General features: G+C 51.3%; 1 protein-coding gene across 1 annotated transcript in view; it reads left to right on the top strand.

The window, feature by feature from the left end:
• Positions 1-421: 421 nt before the first annotated feature.
• The window catches only part of LYPD1 (LY6/PLAUR domain containing 1), a 29,226-nt gene continuing 11,214 nt past the window's right edge, over positions 422-18,433 (top strand). The window contains exons 1-2 of the mRNA XM_072122186.1: positions 422-609; positions 12,079-12,213. Coding sequence (XP_071978287.1) covers positions 558-609; positions 12,079-12,213 — 187 coding nt within the window. The 5' untranslated portion in view covers positions 422-557. The remainder of the gene's footprint in view (positions 610-12,078; positions 12,214-18,433) is intronic.

Below are 18,433 nucleotides of genomic sequence, written 5' to 3'. Positions count from 1 at the left end.
CACTGCACCACACCTGCTGCTGCCACTACTGCCCCATCAGTGTATCACACCTGCTGCTCCTACTGCCCCCCATCACTGTACCACACCTGCTGCTGCCACTACTGCCCCATCACTGTACCACACCTGCTGCTGCCACTACTGCCCCATCACTGTACCACACCTGCTGCTGCCACTACTGCCCCATCACTGTACCACACCTGCTGCTGCCCCTACTGCCCCATCACTGTACCACACCTGCTGCCACTACTGCCCCATCACTGCACCACACCTGCTGCTGCCACTACTGCCCCATCACTGCATCACCTGCTGCCGCACACCTGTGTTAGCCCCAGTATTACCTCACAGCCCATCCTCTTTCCGGCGCTCCGGTCTCTTGGTAATCGGAGACTCTCCGTGTTTTCAGATGTCGGTGCAGCCGCTAATCCCGCCCCCTTGTGACGTCTTCATGTGGGCGGGACTGTCTGTGCGGCTGGTACTGAGGCTGGAGATGCTGCTCACACCGGAGACACCGGGAGACCGAGAGCGGAGCCGGGAGGATGGCGGAGTGAGGCGGGAGCATGTGGGTCCAGCTACTGCTGTGTGCGGCCTGCTGGGGGTTGCTGAGCGCCGGTGAGAGGACACCCCACCCCTGTACCCCGACCCTACAAGTGCACCCAGACCCCCACAACTGCCACGCAGACCCCCACCCCTGTACCCAGACCCCAGCAAGTGCCGCGCAGACCCCTGCTCCTGCACCCAAACCCCCTCAACCGCCACGCAGACTCCCACTCCTGCACCCAAACCCCCCACTTCTCTACCCCGACCCCCACAACTGCCACGCAGACCCCCACCCCTGTACCCAGACCCCAGCAAGTGCCGTACAGACCCCTACTCCTGCACCCAAACCTTCTCAACTGCCACGCAGACTCCCACTCCTGCACCCAAACCCCCACTTCTGTACCCCAACCCCCACAACTGCACCCAGACCCCACCACTGCCACACAGACCCCCACCACTGCCACACAGACCCCCACTCCTGCACCCTGACCCCCGCAACTGCATCTACACCCCCACAACTGCCGTGCAGACCCCCACTACTACACCCAGACTCCACAACTGCTACACAGACCCCCACCCCTGTACCCAGACCCTCACTTCTGCACCCAGAATCTCACTCCTGCACCCAGACCCCCACCACTGCTACACAGACCCTCACCAGAGCACCCAAACCCCCTCAACTGTCACACAGACCTCCACTCCTGCATCCAGACCCCCCCCAACTGCCACGCAGACCCCCACTCCTGCACCCAGACCCCCACAACTGCCACCCAGACCCCCACAACTGCCACCCAGACCCCCACAACTGCCACCCAGACCCCCACAACTGCCACCCAGACCCCCACAACTGCCACCCAGACCCCTGATACTGCCACCCAGACCCCCACTCCTGCACCCAGACCCTCACTCCTGCACCCAGACCCTCACTCCTGCACCCAGACCCTCACTCCTGCACCCAGACCCTCACTCCTGCACCCAGACCCTCACTCCTGCACCCAGACCCTCACTCCTGCACCCAGACCCTCACTCCTGCACCCAGACCCCCAAAACTGCCACCTAGACTCCCACTCCTGCACCCAGACCGCCACAACTGCCACCCAGACCCCTACTACTACCCCCAGACCCCCACAACTGCCACCAAGACCCCCAATACTACACCCAGACCCCAACTACTACACCCAGACCCCAACTACTACACCCAGACCCCCACCACTGGCATCCATTCCAAACTCCTCCACCTGACCCCACTCAGACACCCTCTCCTGCCACCCAGAGCCCCACAACTGCCACCCAAACCCCCACTACTGCAACAAGACCCCCCTCTTCCACCCACCGACCCCACTCAGACCCGCACACCTCCCCCCAGACCCCCACTCCTGCACACTACTGCACCCACCGACCCCCACTCAGACCCCCACAACTGCCACCCAGACTCCCACTACTACACCCACACCTGCATCACTACCCCCACTCTAAGCAACCCAGTCCCTTACAACTGCCATCCAGACCCCCACTCCTGAACCCAGACTGCCACTCAGACCCCCACAACTGCAACTTAGTCCCCACACCTGCACCCAGAACCCCTCAAATCACCCAGACTGCGACCCAAATCCCACAACTGCCATCCAAACCCCCAATCCTACCACCCAGACCCCAACTCCTGCACCAAGACCACCACAACTGCCGCCCAGACCCCCACAACTGCCACCCAGATCCCCAATCCTACCACCCTGAATTCTACACCTGCACCCAGACCCCCACTACTGCCGCCAAGACCCCAACTCCTGCACTCAGACCACCCCATCTTCCGCCCAGACCCCCACAACTGCCATCCAGACCCCCACAGCTGGTCCCAGATCCCAACCCCTGCACCCAGATCACTACAACTGCCATCCAGACCCCCACAATTGCAACAACTCGCACTAAGACCCCCACAACTGCAACTCAGTCCCCACACCTGCACCCAGAACCCCACCAATCACCCAGACTGCTACCCTAATCCCCACAACTGACATCCAAACCCCCAATCCTACCACCCAGACCCCAACTCCTGCATCAAGACCACCACAACTGCCGCCCAGACCCCCACAACTGCCACCCAGATCCCCAATCCTACCACCCTGAATTCTACACCTGCACCCAGACCCCCACTACTGCTGCCAAGACCCCAACTCCTGCACCCAGACCCCCACAACTGCCATCCAGATCCCCACTCCGGCACCCAGACCCCCACACCTCCACCCGGTTCCCCACAACTGCCATCCCGACCCCAACTCCTTAACCCAGACTGCCACTCAGATCCACACTACTCGCACTTAGACCCCCACAACCGCAACTCAGTCACCCACACCTACACTCGGACCCACACTCAAGCACCCAGACTGTCACCCAAACCCCCACAACTGCCACCCAGATCCCCAATCTTGCCGGCTAGTACCCTGCACCCAGACCACACCTTTTGCTGCCCAGACTCCCACACCTGCACCCAGACTACCACAATGGCCACAGAATAACTGCCACTTAAATCCTTACTCCAGCACCCAGACCCCCACTTAGACCCCCACAACGAGCAACCCAGAACCCCACTCAAGCACCCAGACTGCCACCCAAATCCCCACAACTGCCACCCAGAACCCCACTCCTGCACCCAGACCCACACTACTGCCGTCCAGACCCCCATACCTGGACTCAGACCCCCCCCAACTGCAACCCAGACCCTCACTTCTGCACCCCTCACCCCCACTAAGACTCCCGACAGCCACCCAGACCCCCACTCCTGTTACCGAGACCCCCACTCCTGCAATCAGACCCCAACTCCTGACACCCAGATCCCCACAACTGCCACCCAGACCCCCAACCCTCACTCTGACTGCCACCCAGACCCCCACAACTGCCACCTAGACCCCCACTCCTGCACCCAGACCCTCCCACATCTACGACCCAGACCCACACAACTGCTACCAGCCACCTGGACCGACTCCTACTCTGCTGTACCCCATCACTGTGCCCCTGTATTACTGCTCCTCTGCTGTACCCCATCACTGTGCCCCTGTATTACTGCTCCTCTGCTGTACCCCATCACTGTGCCCCTGTATTACTGATCCTCTGCTGTACCCCCATCACTGTGCCCCTGTATTACTGCTCCTCTACTTTACCCCATCACTGTACCCCTGTATTACTGCTCCTCTGCTGTACCCCCATTACTGTGCCCCTGTATTACTGATCCTCTGCTGTACCCCCATTACTGTGCCCCTGTATTACTGCTCCTCTGCTGTACCCCCATTACTGTGCCCCTGTATTACTGATCCTCTGCTGTACCCCCATTACTGTTCCCCTGTATTACTGCTCCTCTGCTGTACCCCATCACTGTGCCCCTGTATTACTGCTCCTCTGCTGTACCCCATCACTGTGCCCCTGTATTACTGATCCTCTGCTGTACCCCATCACTGTGCCCCTGTATTACTGCTCCTCTACTTTACCCCATCACTGTACCCCTGTATTACTGCTCCTCTGCTGTACCCCCATTACTGTGCCCCTGTATTACTGATCCTCTGCTGTACCCCCATTACTGTTCCCCTGTATTACTGCTCCTCTGCTGTACCCCCATTACTGTTCCCCTGTATTACTGCTCCTCTGCTGTACCCCATCACTGTGCCCCTGTATTACTGCTCCTCTGCTGTACCCCATCACTGTGCCCCTGTATTACTGCTCCTCTACTTTACCCCATCACTGTACCCCTGTATTACTGCTCCTCTGCTGTACCCCCATTACTGTGCCCCTGTATTACTGATCCTCTGCTGTACCCCCATCACTGTGCCCCCTGTATTACTGATCCTCTGCTGTACCCCCATCACTGTGCCCCTGAATTACTGCTCCTCTACTTTACCCCATCACTGTACCCCTGTATTACTGCTCCTCTACTTTACCCCATCACTGTGCCCCTGTATTACTGCTCCTCTGCTGTACCCCCATCACTGTACCCCTGTATTACTGCTCCTCTACTTTACCCCATCACTGTGTACCCTGTATTACTGCTCCTCTGCTGTACCCCATCACTGTGCCCCTGTATTACTGCTCCTCTGCTGTACCCCATCACTGTGCCCCTGTATTACTGCTCCTCTGCTGTACCCCCATCACTGTGTACCCTGTATTACTGCTCCTCTGCTGTACCCCCATTACTGTGCCCCTGTATTACTGCTCCTCTGCTGTACCCCCATTACTGTGCCCCTGTATTACTGATCCTCTGCTGTACCCCCATCACTGTGCCCCTGAATTACTGCTCCTCTACTTTACCCCATCACTGTGCCCCTGTATTACTGCTCCTCTGCTGTACCCCCATTACTGTACCCCTGTATTACTGATCCTCTGCTGTACCCCCATCACTGTGCCCCTGTATTACTGATCCTCTGCTGTACCCCCATCACTGTGCCCCTGAATTACTGCTCCTCTACTTTACCCCATCACTGTGCCCCTGTATTACTGCTCCTCTGCTGTACCCCCATCACTGTGCCCCTGTATTACGGCTCCTCTGCTGTACCCCATCACTGTGCCCCCTGTATTACTGATCCTCTACTGTACCCCCATCACTGTGCCCCTGTATTACTGCTCCTCTGCTGTACCCCCATTACTGTACCCCTGTATTACTGATCCTCTGCTGTACCCCCATCACTGTGCCCCTGTATTACTGCTCCTCTGCTGTACCTCATCACTGTGTACCCTGTATTACTGCTCCTCTGCTGTACCCCATCACTGTGCCCCTGTATTACTGATCCTCTGCTGTACCCCCATCACTGTGCCCCTGTATTACTGCTCCTCTACTTTACCCCATCACTGTACCCCTGTATTACTGATCCTCTGCTGTACCCCATCACTGTGCCCCCTGTATTACTACTCCTCTACTGTACCCCCATCACTGTGCCCCTGTATTACTGATCCTCTGCTGTACCCCCATCACTGTGCCCCTGTATTACTGCTCCTCTGCTGTACCCCCATCACTGTGCCCCTTGTATTACTGCTCCTCTGCTGTACCCCCATCACTGTGCCCCTTGTATTACTGCTCCTCTGCTGTACCCCCATCACTGTGCCCCTTGTATTACTGCTCCTCTGCTGTACCCCCATTCTCATTCCCGATATTACGTCAATCTCTTTGTATTTGTTGTATGTGCGGCCCCCTGCACCCCACCATCTCCCTCTCCCTCGGCCTCCAGCCTGTTATTACGCTTCCATTAGTGGCTGTGCTGGAGAGATGGGGGTGCGACGCTGGTGATTAGCGGTCACTTTGTACAGTCTCTTTTGTGCCTTTTTCGCTTCTCTCCTCTCCGGATTTGTATTTATTGTACTTAGATTTTAGTTTTACACCAATGCAGGGGAGGATGTCGCCACCAGAATAGTGTGTGACTGACACCCGCTGTAGCTGGATTATTGTGATTGGACTGTGGAAAATGCGATCTTGTAGTTACTGTCATGTAAAGTGTGGTGTATCCGATCAGTGGGATGATGACTGTGACGCTCCATGTGTATCTGACATGATTAGTGTGGTGTATCCGATCAGTCTGATGGTGGTGGTGACGCTCCGTGTATACCTGACAGGATTAGTGTGGTGTATCCGATCAGTGGGATGATGACTGTGACGCTCCATGTGTATCTGACATGATTAGTGTGGTGTATCCGATCAGTCTAATGGTGGTGGTGACGTTCCGTGTATACCTGACAGGATTAGTGTGGTGTATCCGATCGGTCTGATGGTGGAGGTGACGCTCCATGTGTACCTGACATTGTGTGGTGTATCCGATCAGTCTGATGATGAAGGTGACGCTCCATGTGTATCTGACATGATTAGTGTGGTGTATCCGATCAGTCTGATGGTGGAGGTGATGCTCCATGTGTGCCTGACATGATTAGGGTGATGTATCCGATCAGTCTGATGGTGGAGGTGACGCTCCATGTGTATCTGACATGATTAGTGTGGTATATCCGTTCAATCTGATGGTGGAGGTGACGCTCCATGTGTACCTGACAGGATTAGTGTGTTGTATCCGATCAGTCTGATGATGGAGGTGACGCTCCATGTGTACCTGACATGATTAGTGTAGTGTATCCGATCAGTCTGATGGTGGAGGTGACGCTCCATGTGTACCTGACAGGATTAGTGTGGTGTATCCGATCAGTCTGATGGTGGAGGTGACGCTCCATGTGTACCTGACAGGATTAGTGTGGTGTATCAGATCAGTCTGATGGTGGAGGTGATGCTCCATGTGTACCTGACATGATTATGTGGTGTATCCGATCAGTCTGATGGTTGAGGTGATGCTCCATGTATCTGACAGGATTAGTGTGGTGTATCAGATCAGTCTGATGGTTGAGGTGATGCTCCATGTATCTGACAGGATTAGTGTGGTGTATCCGATCAGTCTGATGGTGGAGGTGATGCTCCATGTGTGCCTGACATGATTAGGGTGATGTATCCGATCAGTCTGATGGTGGAGGTGATGCTCCATGTGTATCTAACATGATTAGTGTGGTGTATCCGTTCAATCTGATGGTGGAGGTGACGCTCCATGTGTACCTGACAGGATTAGTGTGGTGTATCCGATCAGTCTGATGATGGAGGTGACGCTCCATGTGTACCTGACATGATTATGTGGTGTATCCAATCAGTCTGATGGTGGAGGTGACGCTCCGTGTGTACCTGACATAGTTAGTGTGGTGTATCTGATCAGTCTGATGGTGGAGGTGATGCTCCATGTGTACCTGACATGATTATGTGGTGTATCCAATCAGTCTGATGATGGAGGTGACGCTCCATGTGTACCTGACAGGATTAGTGTGGTGTATCCGATCAGTCTGATGGTGGAGGTGATGCTCCATGTGCATCTGACATGATTAGTGTGGTGTATCCGATCAGTCTGATGGTGGAGGTGATGCTCCATGTGTATCTGACATGGTTAGTGTGGTGTATCCGATCAGTCTGATGGTGGAGGTAATGCTCCATGTGTACCTGACATAGTGTGGTGTATCCGTTCAGTCTGATGGTGGAGGTGATGCTCCATGTGTGCCTGACATGGTTAGTGTGGTGTATCCGATCAGTCTGATGATGGAGGTGACGCTCCATGTGTACCTGCCATGATTATGTGGTGTATCTGATCAGTCTGATGGTGGAGGTGATGCTCCATGTGTATCTGACATGGTTAGTGTGGTGTATCTGTTCAGTCTGATGGTGGAGGTGACACTCCATGTGTACCTGACATGGTTAGTGTGGTGTATCCGATCAGTGTGATGGTGGAGGTGATGCTCCATGTGCATCTGACATGATTAGTGTGGTGTATCCGTTCAGTCTGATGGTGGAGGTGATGCTCCATGTGTACCTGACATAGTGTGGGGTATCCGTTCAGTCTGATGGTGGAGGTGACACTCCATGTGTACCTGCCATGATTATGTGGTGTATCCGATCAGTGTGATGGTGGAGGTGACGCTCCATGTGTGCCTGACATGGTTAGTGTGGTGTATCTGTTCAGTCTGATGGTGGAGGTGACACTCCATGTGTACCTGACAGGATTAGTGTGGTGTATCCGTTCAGTCTGATGATGGAGGTGATGCTCCATGTGTACCTGACATGATTAGTGTGGTGTATCCGGTCAGTCTGATGATGGAGGTGATGCTCCATGTGTACCTGCCATGATTATGTGGTATATCCGATCAGTCTGATGGTGGAGGTGATGCTCCATGTGTACCTGACATGGTTAGTGTGGTGTATCCGATCAGTCTGATGGTGGAGGTGATGCTCCATGTGTAACTGACATGGTTAGTGTGGTGTATCCGATCAGTGTGATGGTGGAGGTGATGCTCCATGTGTACCTGACATGGTTAGTGTGGTGTATCCAATCAGTCTGATGGTGGAGGTGATGCTCCATGTGTATCTGACATAGTTAGTGTGGTGTATCTGATCAGTCTGATGATGGAGGTGATGCTCCATGTGTACCTGACATGATTAGTGTGGTGTATCCGATCAATCTGATGGTGGAGGTGATGCTCCATGTGTACCTGACATGATTAGTGTGGTGTATCCGGTCAGTCTGATGGTGGAGGTGATGCTCCAGGTGTATCTGACATGATTAGTGTGATGTATCCGATCAGTCTGATGGTGGAGGTGATGCTCCATGTGTACCTTACAGGATTAGTGTGGTGTATCCGATCAGTCTGATGGTGGAGGTGACGCTCCATGTGTACCTGACAGGATTAGTGTGGTGTATCCAATCAGTCTGATGGTGGAGGTGACGCTCCATGTGTACCTGACGTGATTAGTGTAGTGTATCCGATCAGTCTGATGGTGGAGGTGATGCTCCATGTGTACCTGACATGATTAGTGTGGTGTATCTGATCAGTCTGATGGTGGTGGTGACGCTCCATGTGTACCTGACAGGATTAGTGTGGTGTATCCGATCAGTCTGATGGTGGAGGTGACGCTCCATATGTATCTGACATGATTAGTGTGGTGTATCCGATCAGTCTGATGGTGTTGGTGACGCTCCATATGTATCTGACATGATTAGTGTGGTGTATCCGATCAGTCTGATGGTGTTGGTGACGCTCCATGTGTACCTGACATGATTAGTGTAGTGTATCCGATCAGTCTGATGGTGGAGGTGATGCTCCATGTGTATCTGACATAGTTAGTGTGGTGTATCCGATCAGTCTGATGGTGGAGGTGATGCTCCATGTGTACCTTACAGGATTAGTGTGGTGTATCCGATCAGTCTGATGGTGGAGGTGACGCTCCATATGTATCTGACATGATTAGTGTGGTGTATCCGATCAGTGTGATGGTGGAGGTGACGCTCCATGTGTATCTGACAGGATTAGTGTGGTGTATCCGATCTGTCTGATGGTGGAGGTGATGCTCTATGTGTACCTGACATAGTTAGTGTGGTGTATCCGATCAGTCTCATGATGGAGCTGACGCTCCATATGTATCTGACATGATTAGTGTGGTGTATCCGATCAGTCTGATGGTGTTGGTGACGCTCCATGTGTACCTGACAGGATTAGTGTACAGTAGGTTTTAATTTTTGTCATTTAATGACATGTCATTTGGGGCATACAATGAAAGCCGTAAAATCCAAGCCCACAAGAAAACGTTGAAAATGCGTTTTTTCACCATTTTCACTGCATTTGGATTTTTTTTCCCGCTTCCCAGTACATGGCAAGAAACAAACAAGAAAGGGCCTGGTCCTTAACTGGTTAAAAGCTACAGGAAGCGACTAGAGGCAAAAGGAGGATCTACTAAATATTAACGTCACTTTTCTGTTGAGGTGCCTATACTTTTGCACCTGTCAAATTCAGTTTTAATGCATATTGCACATTTTCTGTAGGTACAATAAACCTCATTTCAATCCTGAAATATTACTGTGTCCATCACTTATTAGATATATCAAGCTGAAATAGCTGTTGCAAAAACCTAAATTTTGATAAAAAAATTATTAAGATTAATAGGGGTGCCCAAACGTTTTCATATGATTGTAATTGCTGTATACGGGGGGCTGCTGTATATGGGGACTGATGATATCGGCCCCTGTCACAGTGCAGGATCGGGCTGTCAGTATGAGTGCTGTGTACTGGGGGCTGCTGTATATGGGGACTGATGATATCAGCCCCTGTCACAGTACAGGATCGGGCTGTCAGTATGAGTGCTGTATACAGGGGCTGCTGTATATGGGGACTGATGATATTGGCCCCTGTTGCAGTGCAGGATCGGGCTGTCAGTATGAGCCCTGTATACAGGGGCTGCTGTATATGGGGACTGATGATATCAGCCCCTGTCACAGTGCAGGATTGGGCTGTCAGTATGAGTGCTGTATACAGGGGCTGCTGTAAATGGGGACTGATGATATTAGCCCCTGTCACAGTGCAGGTTCGGGCTGTCAGTATGAGTGCTGTGTACTGGGGGCTGCTGTATATGGGGACTGATGATATCGGCCCCTGTCACAGTGCAGGATCGGGCTGTCAGTATGAGCCCTGTATACAGGGGCTGCTGTATATGGGGACTGATGATATCAGCCCCTGTCACAGTGCAGGATTGGGCTGTCAGTATGAGTGCTGTATACAGGGGCTGCTGTAAATGGGGACTGATGATATCAGCCCCTGTCACAGTGCAGGTTCGGGCTGTCAGTATGAGTGCTGTGTACTGGGGGCTGCTGTATATGGGGACTGATGATATCGGCCCCTGTCACAGTGCAGGATCGGGCTGTCAGTATGAGCCCTGTATACAGGGGCTGCTCTATATGGGGACTGATGATATCAGCCCCTGTCACAGTGCAGGATCGGGCTGTCAATATGAGTGCTGTATACGGGAGGCTGCTGTACATGGGGACTGATGATATCCGCCCCTGTCACAGTGCAGGTTCGGGCTGTCAGTATGAGTGCTGTGTACTGGGAGCTGCTGTATATGGGGACTGATGTTATCGGCCCCTGTCACAGTGCAGGATCGGGCTGTCAGTATGAGCCCTGTATACAGGGGCTGCTGTATATCGGCGCCTGTCACAGTGCAGGATCGGGCTGTCAGTATGAGTACTGTATATGGGGGGCTGCTGTATATGGGGACTGATGATATCGGCCCCTGTCACAGTGCAGGATCGGGCTGTCAGTATGAGTGCTGTGTACTGGGGGCTGCTGTATATGGGGACTGATGATATCAGCCCCTGTCACAGTACAGGATCGGGCTGTCAGTATGAGTGCTGTATACAGGGGCTGCTGTATATGGGGACTGATGATATCAGCCCCTGTCACAGTACAGGATCGGGCTGTCAGTATGAGTGCTGTATACAGGGGCTGCTGTATATGGGGACCGATGATATCGGCCCCTGTCACAGTACAGGATCGGGCTGTCAGTATGAGTGCTGTATACAGGGGTTGCTGTATATGGGGACCGATGATATCGGCCCCTGTCACAGTGCAGGTTCGGGCTGTCAGTATCAGTGCTGTGTACTGGGGGCTGCTGTGTATGGGGACTGATGATATTGGCCCCTGTCGCAGTGCAGGATCAGGCTGTCAGTATGAGCCCTGTATACAGGGGCTGCTGTAAATGGGGACTGATGATATCAGCCCCTGTAACAGTGCAGGTTCGGGCTGTCAGTATGAGTGCTGTGTACTGGAGGCTGCTGTATATGGGGACTGATGATATCGGCCCCTGTTACATTGCAGGATCGGGCTGTCAGTATGAGTGCTGTATACGGGGGGATGCTGTATATGGGGACTGATGATGTCAGCCCCTGTCACAGTGCAGGATTGGGCTGTCAGTATGAGTGCTGTATACAGGGGCTGCTGTATATGGGGACTGATGATATCGGCCCTTGTCACAGTGCAGGATCGGGCTGTCAGTATGAGTGCTGTATACAGGAGCTGCTGTATATGGGGACTGATGATATCGGCCCCTGGTTCGGAGTAGTCATGAGACTTGATAAGGTCAGTTGGGGGGTGAGTTGGAGGGGCTGACACTTGGGAGGAGAGATTTGACCGGTAACCTGAGATTTGTCTCTTCTCTTACAGGCTTTGCTCTACAGATTCAATGCTACCAGTGTGAGGAGTTCCAGAAGGATGACTGCTCCTCTCCAGAATTCATTGTCAACTGCACCGTCAATGTTCAGGACACTTGTCAAAAAGAGGTGATGGAGAAAAGCGATGGTGAGCGTCACACAATGACTATTATATGTGCTTTCATTTTGGGTGACTTGAAGCCGCACTTCCTGTCTTGGTATAATGTCTGTCTCTCTGTACCCTGTCACACAACTCTATCCACATCTCCTGTCACTCTTCATTGCCTTCTGCTACTGTAATCTCTCTGTGTCTCCTGTAACCCCTTACACACTATACACTCACCGGCCACTTTATTAGGTACACCATGCTAGTAACGGGTTGGACCCCCTTTTGCCTTCAGAACTGCCTCAATTCTTCGTGGCATAGATACAACAAGGTGCTGGAAGCTCCTCAGAGATTTTGGTCCATATTGACATGATGGCATCACACAGTTGCCGCAGATTTGTCCATGATGCAAATCTCCCGTTCCACCACATCCCAAAGATGCTCTATTGGATTGAGATCTGGTGACTGTGGAGGCCATTTGTGTCCAGTGACCTCATTGTCATGTTCAAGAAACCAGTCTGAGATGATTCCAGCTTTATGACATGGCGCATTATCCTGCTGAAAGTAGCCATCAGATGTTACAGGGTACATTGTGCTCATAAAGGGATGGACATGGTCAGCAACAATACTCAGGTAGGCTGTGGCGTTGTACCAAGGGGCCCAAAGAGTGCCAAGAAAATATTCCCCACACCATGACACCACCACTACCAGCCTGAACCGCTGATACAAGGCAGGATGGATCCATGACACCACCACCACCAGCCTGAACCGCTGATACAAGGCAGGATGGATCCATGCTTTCATGTTGTTGACGCCAAATTCTGACCCTACCATCCGAATGTTGCAGCAGAAATCGAGACTCATCAGACCAGGCAACGTTTTTCCAATCTTCTACTGTCCAATTTCGATGAGCTTGTGAAAATTGTAGCCTCAGTTTCCTGTTCTTAGCTAAAAGGAGTGGCACCCGGTGTGGTCTTCTGCTGCTGTAGCCCATCTGCCTCAAAGTTGGACGTACTGTGCGTTCAGAGATGCTCTTCTGCCTACCTTGGTTGTAACGGGTGGCGATTTGAGTCACTGTTGCCTTTCTATCAGCTCGAACCAGTCTGCCCATTCTCCTCTGACCTCTGGCATCAACAAGGCATTTCCGCCCACAGAACTGCCGCTCACTGGATGTTTTTTCTTTTTCGGACCATTCTCTGTAAACCTTAGAGATGGTTGTGCGTGAAAATCCCAGTAGATCAGCAGTTTCTGAAATACTCAGACCAGCCCTTCTGGTACCAACAACCATGCCACGTTCAAAGGCCTCAAATCACCTTTCTTCCCCATACTGATGCTCGGGAGAACTGCAGGAGATTGTCTTGACCGTGTCTACATGCCTAAATGCACTGAGTTGCCGCCATGTGATTGGCTGATTAGAAATTAAGTGTTAACGAGCAGTTGGACAGGTGTACCTAATAAAGTGGCCGGTGAGTGTATACTTGCCATTCTTCCCTGCCATCATGCTGCTCTATTTGTATCTTGTTACTCTTCCCTCTTCCTGCTACTCTTCCCTTTTATCCTGCTTCCTCTCCCATCTCTCCCGGTGACTATACTCTATTACTTGTCACCCTGCCTCTTTTTGCTTTTCTGCCCTCTCCTCCTGTAACTTTTCCCTTTCTCATCTCCTCCTCCTAACACTCTTTTCTGTCACCTTGCCTTTTCTCTCTTCCCTTCTCTCTTCTCCTCCTGTTACTCTTTCACTGTTATCCCACATTTCCACCCTTTTCCCTCCTCCTACTGTGATTTTTTCTACCCTTCCCATGCCACTCTTCCCTGTTATGATGCATCTTCTTAAGTTACTCCCCTCTCCTTCAGTCACCCTTCCCTCTGCCCTCTCCTTCTGTGACTCTTCCATCTCCCCTCTTCTCTTGTAAATCTCCTCTCTCCTCCAGTCAATCTACCTTTTCCCCTCTCTTCTGGTCACTCTTCCCTCTCCACGTTCCTCCCGTCAATATGCTGCTTCTGGTCAGTCTTCCATCTCCCCTCTCCTTCATTCACTGTTCCCTCCCCTCTGGTCACTCTTCCCTCTCCTCCCGTCACTCTTCCTGCACCTCTGGTCACTCTTCCGTCTTCCCTCTCCTTCGGTCACTCTTCCCTCCCCTCTGGTCACTCTTCCCTCTCGCCTCTCCTCCAGTCACTATCCCCTCTCTTCCGGTCACTCTTCCCTCTTCTCCTTTCACTCTTCCCTCTCCTCCTTTCACTCTCTATTTTACTCCTTTAACTCTCACCTCTTCTCCTATCACTCTCCCCCTTCCTCCTATTACTCTCCCCTCTCCTGCTTTCACTCTTCTTTCTCCCCTCTCTTCCAGTTACTCTTCCCTCTCCTCCTCTCACTCTTCCCTCTCCCCTCTCTTCCAGTTACTTTTCCTTCTCCCCTCTCCTCCTCTCACTCTTCCCTCTCCTCCTCTCACTCTTCCCTCTCCCCTCTCCTCCTCTCACTCTTCCCTCTCCTCCTCTCACTCTTCCCTCTCCCCTCTCTTCCAGTTACTTTTCCCTCTCCCCTCTCCTCCTCTCACTCTTCCCTCTCCTCCTCTCACTCTTCCCTCTCCCCTCTCTTCCAGTTACTCTTCCCTCTCCTCCTCTCACTCTTCCCTCTCTCCTCTCTTCCAGTTACTCTTCCCTCTCCTCCTCTCACTCTTCCCTCTCTCCTCTCTTCCAGTTACTCTTCACTCTCCTCCTCTCACTCTTCCCTCTCCTCCTCTCACTCTTCCCTCTCCTCCTCTCACTCTTCCCTCTCCTCCTCTCACTCTTCCCTCTCCTCCTCTCACTCTTCCCTCTCCTCCTCTCACTCTTCCCTCTCCTCCTCTCACTCTTCCCTCTCCTCCTCTCACTCTTTCCTCTCCTCCTCTCCTCCTCTCACTATCTTACTGCTCTCCTGACATTCTCCTATCTTGGTATTTTGCCATATGTTCTCCATCTTCCTTATGCGACTTTCCACATCAGACATGACCCCGTGTCATATTCCCACCCCTGCTTGGTTTTTTGTGGGAGCAGCCTTTCTGTCATCTCTGTGCCTGATGCACAGACCTTATTTACTCGAGAAACGCCGTCTATGACACTGGAGATCTCTGAATGAGTGGAGAGACCCTCAAATTAAGAGATGGCTGTATGTGGACACCAAAGCTGTAGACATTTCTCTGCGGTGCCGGTACAATGTCATGAAAGACCCTTCTCCCCCCTCATCGCCATCACCAGGAGCAGAATTACCCCAACCCCCAGAATTACTGCTGTTTTACACTGATGAAAGCTTCTTGGACGATCTGATAGGAGAAGATGTTTCCAAGGCGTGAAGAGAATGTGATGTGATGCTGCGGGTGATGGAGTCAGCGTGATTTACACATCTAAGTGACGGCCGCCACCGCCTGCAGCTGCCGATAAACAAACAGTGAATAGAGTTCCAGTGCGCGGCGTTCATTTCCTGACGCTGGATGTACTGCAGCCGCCATCTCCCATTAATAAATTGCTTCCAGTTCTTCTCTTGTTCCTGATACCCAAAAGCGAGCGGCAGATAAAGGGGATTAGGGGACTTAAATAAGGAGAGAGGTAAATACGGAGTAGATTCCTGCAGATGCCGGACATGACGGATTACGTGTGCGCCGCGCTCCAGTGCCTTTCATTCAGCACACGATATGGCCGCTAACTTTCAATGTTTTTAATTTCCCGGCCTCGTAGACCTGGATCAAGATCATTTTCCTACCAGCTGCAGACCCTGGGCCTCAGATGCCGCCATCCAACTGCTTCTTCCTTCTGCCGTTTTCCACTCCATTGCCTTTAATCCTGAGGTGGCTCGAGGTGCAGTTCGCTCGTACAAAGAAATGTGTAAATGCAGAGTCACTCACGATGCAGCTCCGGAGCTACACATGTCATAAAATTCCTTCATTTACTACCCTTGTAACCTAACTGTACACAAAATTGCATATTAAACCACATTCAACCACAAATAAGGAAAAATTATAAAGTGTCAACAAATTTAGAATGAGCCTAATGTAAACAACGACACAGTGCAGGTCAAGAGACGTACAGTACATGTAGTAAAGGTAGAGGGTAGTACAGTACATGTAGTACAGGTCGAGAGACGTACAGTACATGTAGTACAGGTACAGAGCAGTACAATACATGTAGTACAAGTAGAGGACAGTACAGTACATGTAGTACAGGTAGAGGGCAGTACAGGACATGTAGTACAGGTCGAGAGACGTACAGTACATGTAGTACAGGTAGAGGACAGTACAGTACATGTAGTACAGGTAGAGAGCAGTACAGTACATGTAGTACAGGTGGAGGGCAGTACAGTACATGTAGAGAGCAGTACAGTACATGTAGTACAGGTAAAGAGCAGTACAGTACATGTAGTACAGGTAGAGGGCAGTACAGGACATGTAGTACAGGTAGAGGGCAGTACAGTACATGTAGTACAGGTAGAGAGCAGTACAGTACATGTAGTACAGGTAGAGGGTATTACAGGACATGTAGTACAGGTAGAGAGCAGTACAGTACATGTAGCACAGGAAGAGGACAGTACAGTAGATGTAGTACAGGTAGAGAGCAGTACAGTGCATGTAGTACAGGTAGAGGGCAGTACAGGACAAGTAGTACAGGCAGAGAGCAGTACAGTACATGTAGTACAGGTAGAGAGCAGTACAGTACATGTAGTACAGGTAGAGAGCAGTACAGTACATGTAGTACAGGTAGAGAGCAGTACAGTACATGTAGTACAGGTAGGGGCAGTACAGTACATGTAGTACAGGTAGAGGTCATTACTGTACATGTAGTACAGGTAGAGGGCAGTACAGTACATGTAGTACAGGTAAAAAGCAGTACAGTACATGAAGTACAGGTAGAGAGCAGTACAGTACATGTAGTACAGGTCGAGAGCAGTAGAATACATGTAGTACAGGTAGAGTGCAGCACAGTACATTTAATACAGGTAGAGAGCAGTACAGTACACGTAGTACAGGTAGAGAGCAGTACAGTACATGTAGTACAGGTAAAGAGCAGTACAGTACATGTAGTACAGGTAGAGGGCAGTACAGTACATGTAGTACAGATAGAGCCAGTACAGGACATGTAGTACAGGTAGAGAGCAGTACAGGACATGTAGTACAGGTAGAGAGCAGTAGAGTACATGTAGTACAGGTAGAGGGCAGTACAGTACATATAGTACAGGTAAAGGGCAGTACAGTACATGTAGTACAGATAGAGCCAGTACAGGACATGTAGTACAGGTAGAGAGCAGTACAGGACATGTAGTACAGGTAGAGAGCAGTACAGTACGGTACATGTAGTACAGGTAGATGGCAGTACAGTACATGTAGTACAGGTAGATGGCAGTACAGTACATGTAGTACAGGTAGAGGCCAGTAGAAAACATATTGTTCAGGTAGGGGGTAGTACAGGACATGTAGTACAGGTAGACGACAGTACAGGACATGTCGTACAGGTAGATGACAGTACAGGACATGTAGTACAGGTAGAGGCCAGTAGAGTACATGTAGTACAGGTAGAGATCAGTACAGTACATGATATACAGGTAGGGGGCAGTACAGGAAATGTAGTACAGGTAGGGGGCAGTACAGTACATGTAGTACAGGTAGAGAGCAGTACAGTACATGTAGTACAGGTAGAGGGTATTACAGGACATGTAGTACAGGTAGAGAGCAGTACAGTACATGTAGCACAGGAAGAGGACAGTACAGTAGATGTAGTACAGGTAGAGAGCAGTACAGTGCATGTAGTACAGGTAGAGGGCAGTACAGGACAAGTAGTACAGGCAGAGAGCAGTACAGTACATGTAGTACAGGTAGAGAGCAGTACAGTACATGTAGTACAGGTAGAGAGCAGTACAGTACATGTAGTACAGGTAGAGAGCAGTACAGTACATGTAGTACAGGTAGGGGCAGTACAGTACATGTAGTACAGGTAGAGGTCATTACTGTACATGTAGTACAGGTAGAGGGCAGTACAGTACATGTAGTACAGGTAAAAAGCAGTACAGTACATGAAGTACAGGTAGAGAGCAGTACAGTACATGTAGTACAGGTCGAGAGCAGTAGAATACATGTAGTACAGGTAGAGTGCAGCACAGTACATTTAATACAGGTAGAGAGCAGTACAGTACACGTAGTACAGGTAGAGAGCAGTACAGTACATGTAGTACAGGTAAAGAGCAGTACAGTACATGTAGTACAGGTAGAGGGCAGTACAGTACATGTAGTACAGATAG

The sequence above is a fragment of the Engystomops pustulosus genome, chromosome 8 (assembly GCF_040894005.1).
Source record: "Engystomops pustulosus chromosome 8, aEngPut4.maternal, whole genome shotgun sequence".
NCBI lineage: Eukaryota > Metazoa > Chordata > Amphibia > Anura > Leptodactylidae > Engystomops > Engystomops pustulosus.
The sequence above is the reverse complement of the archived record's forward strand: the minus strand, read 5'-3'. Positions and strand labels throughout refer to the sequence as shown.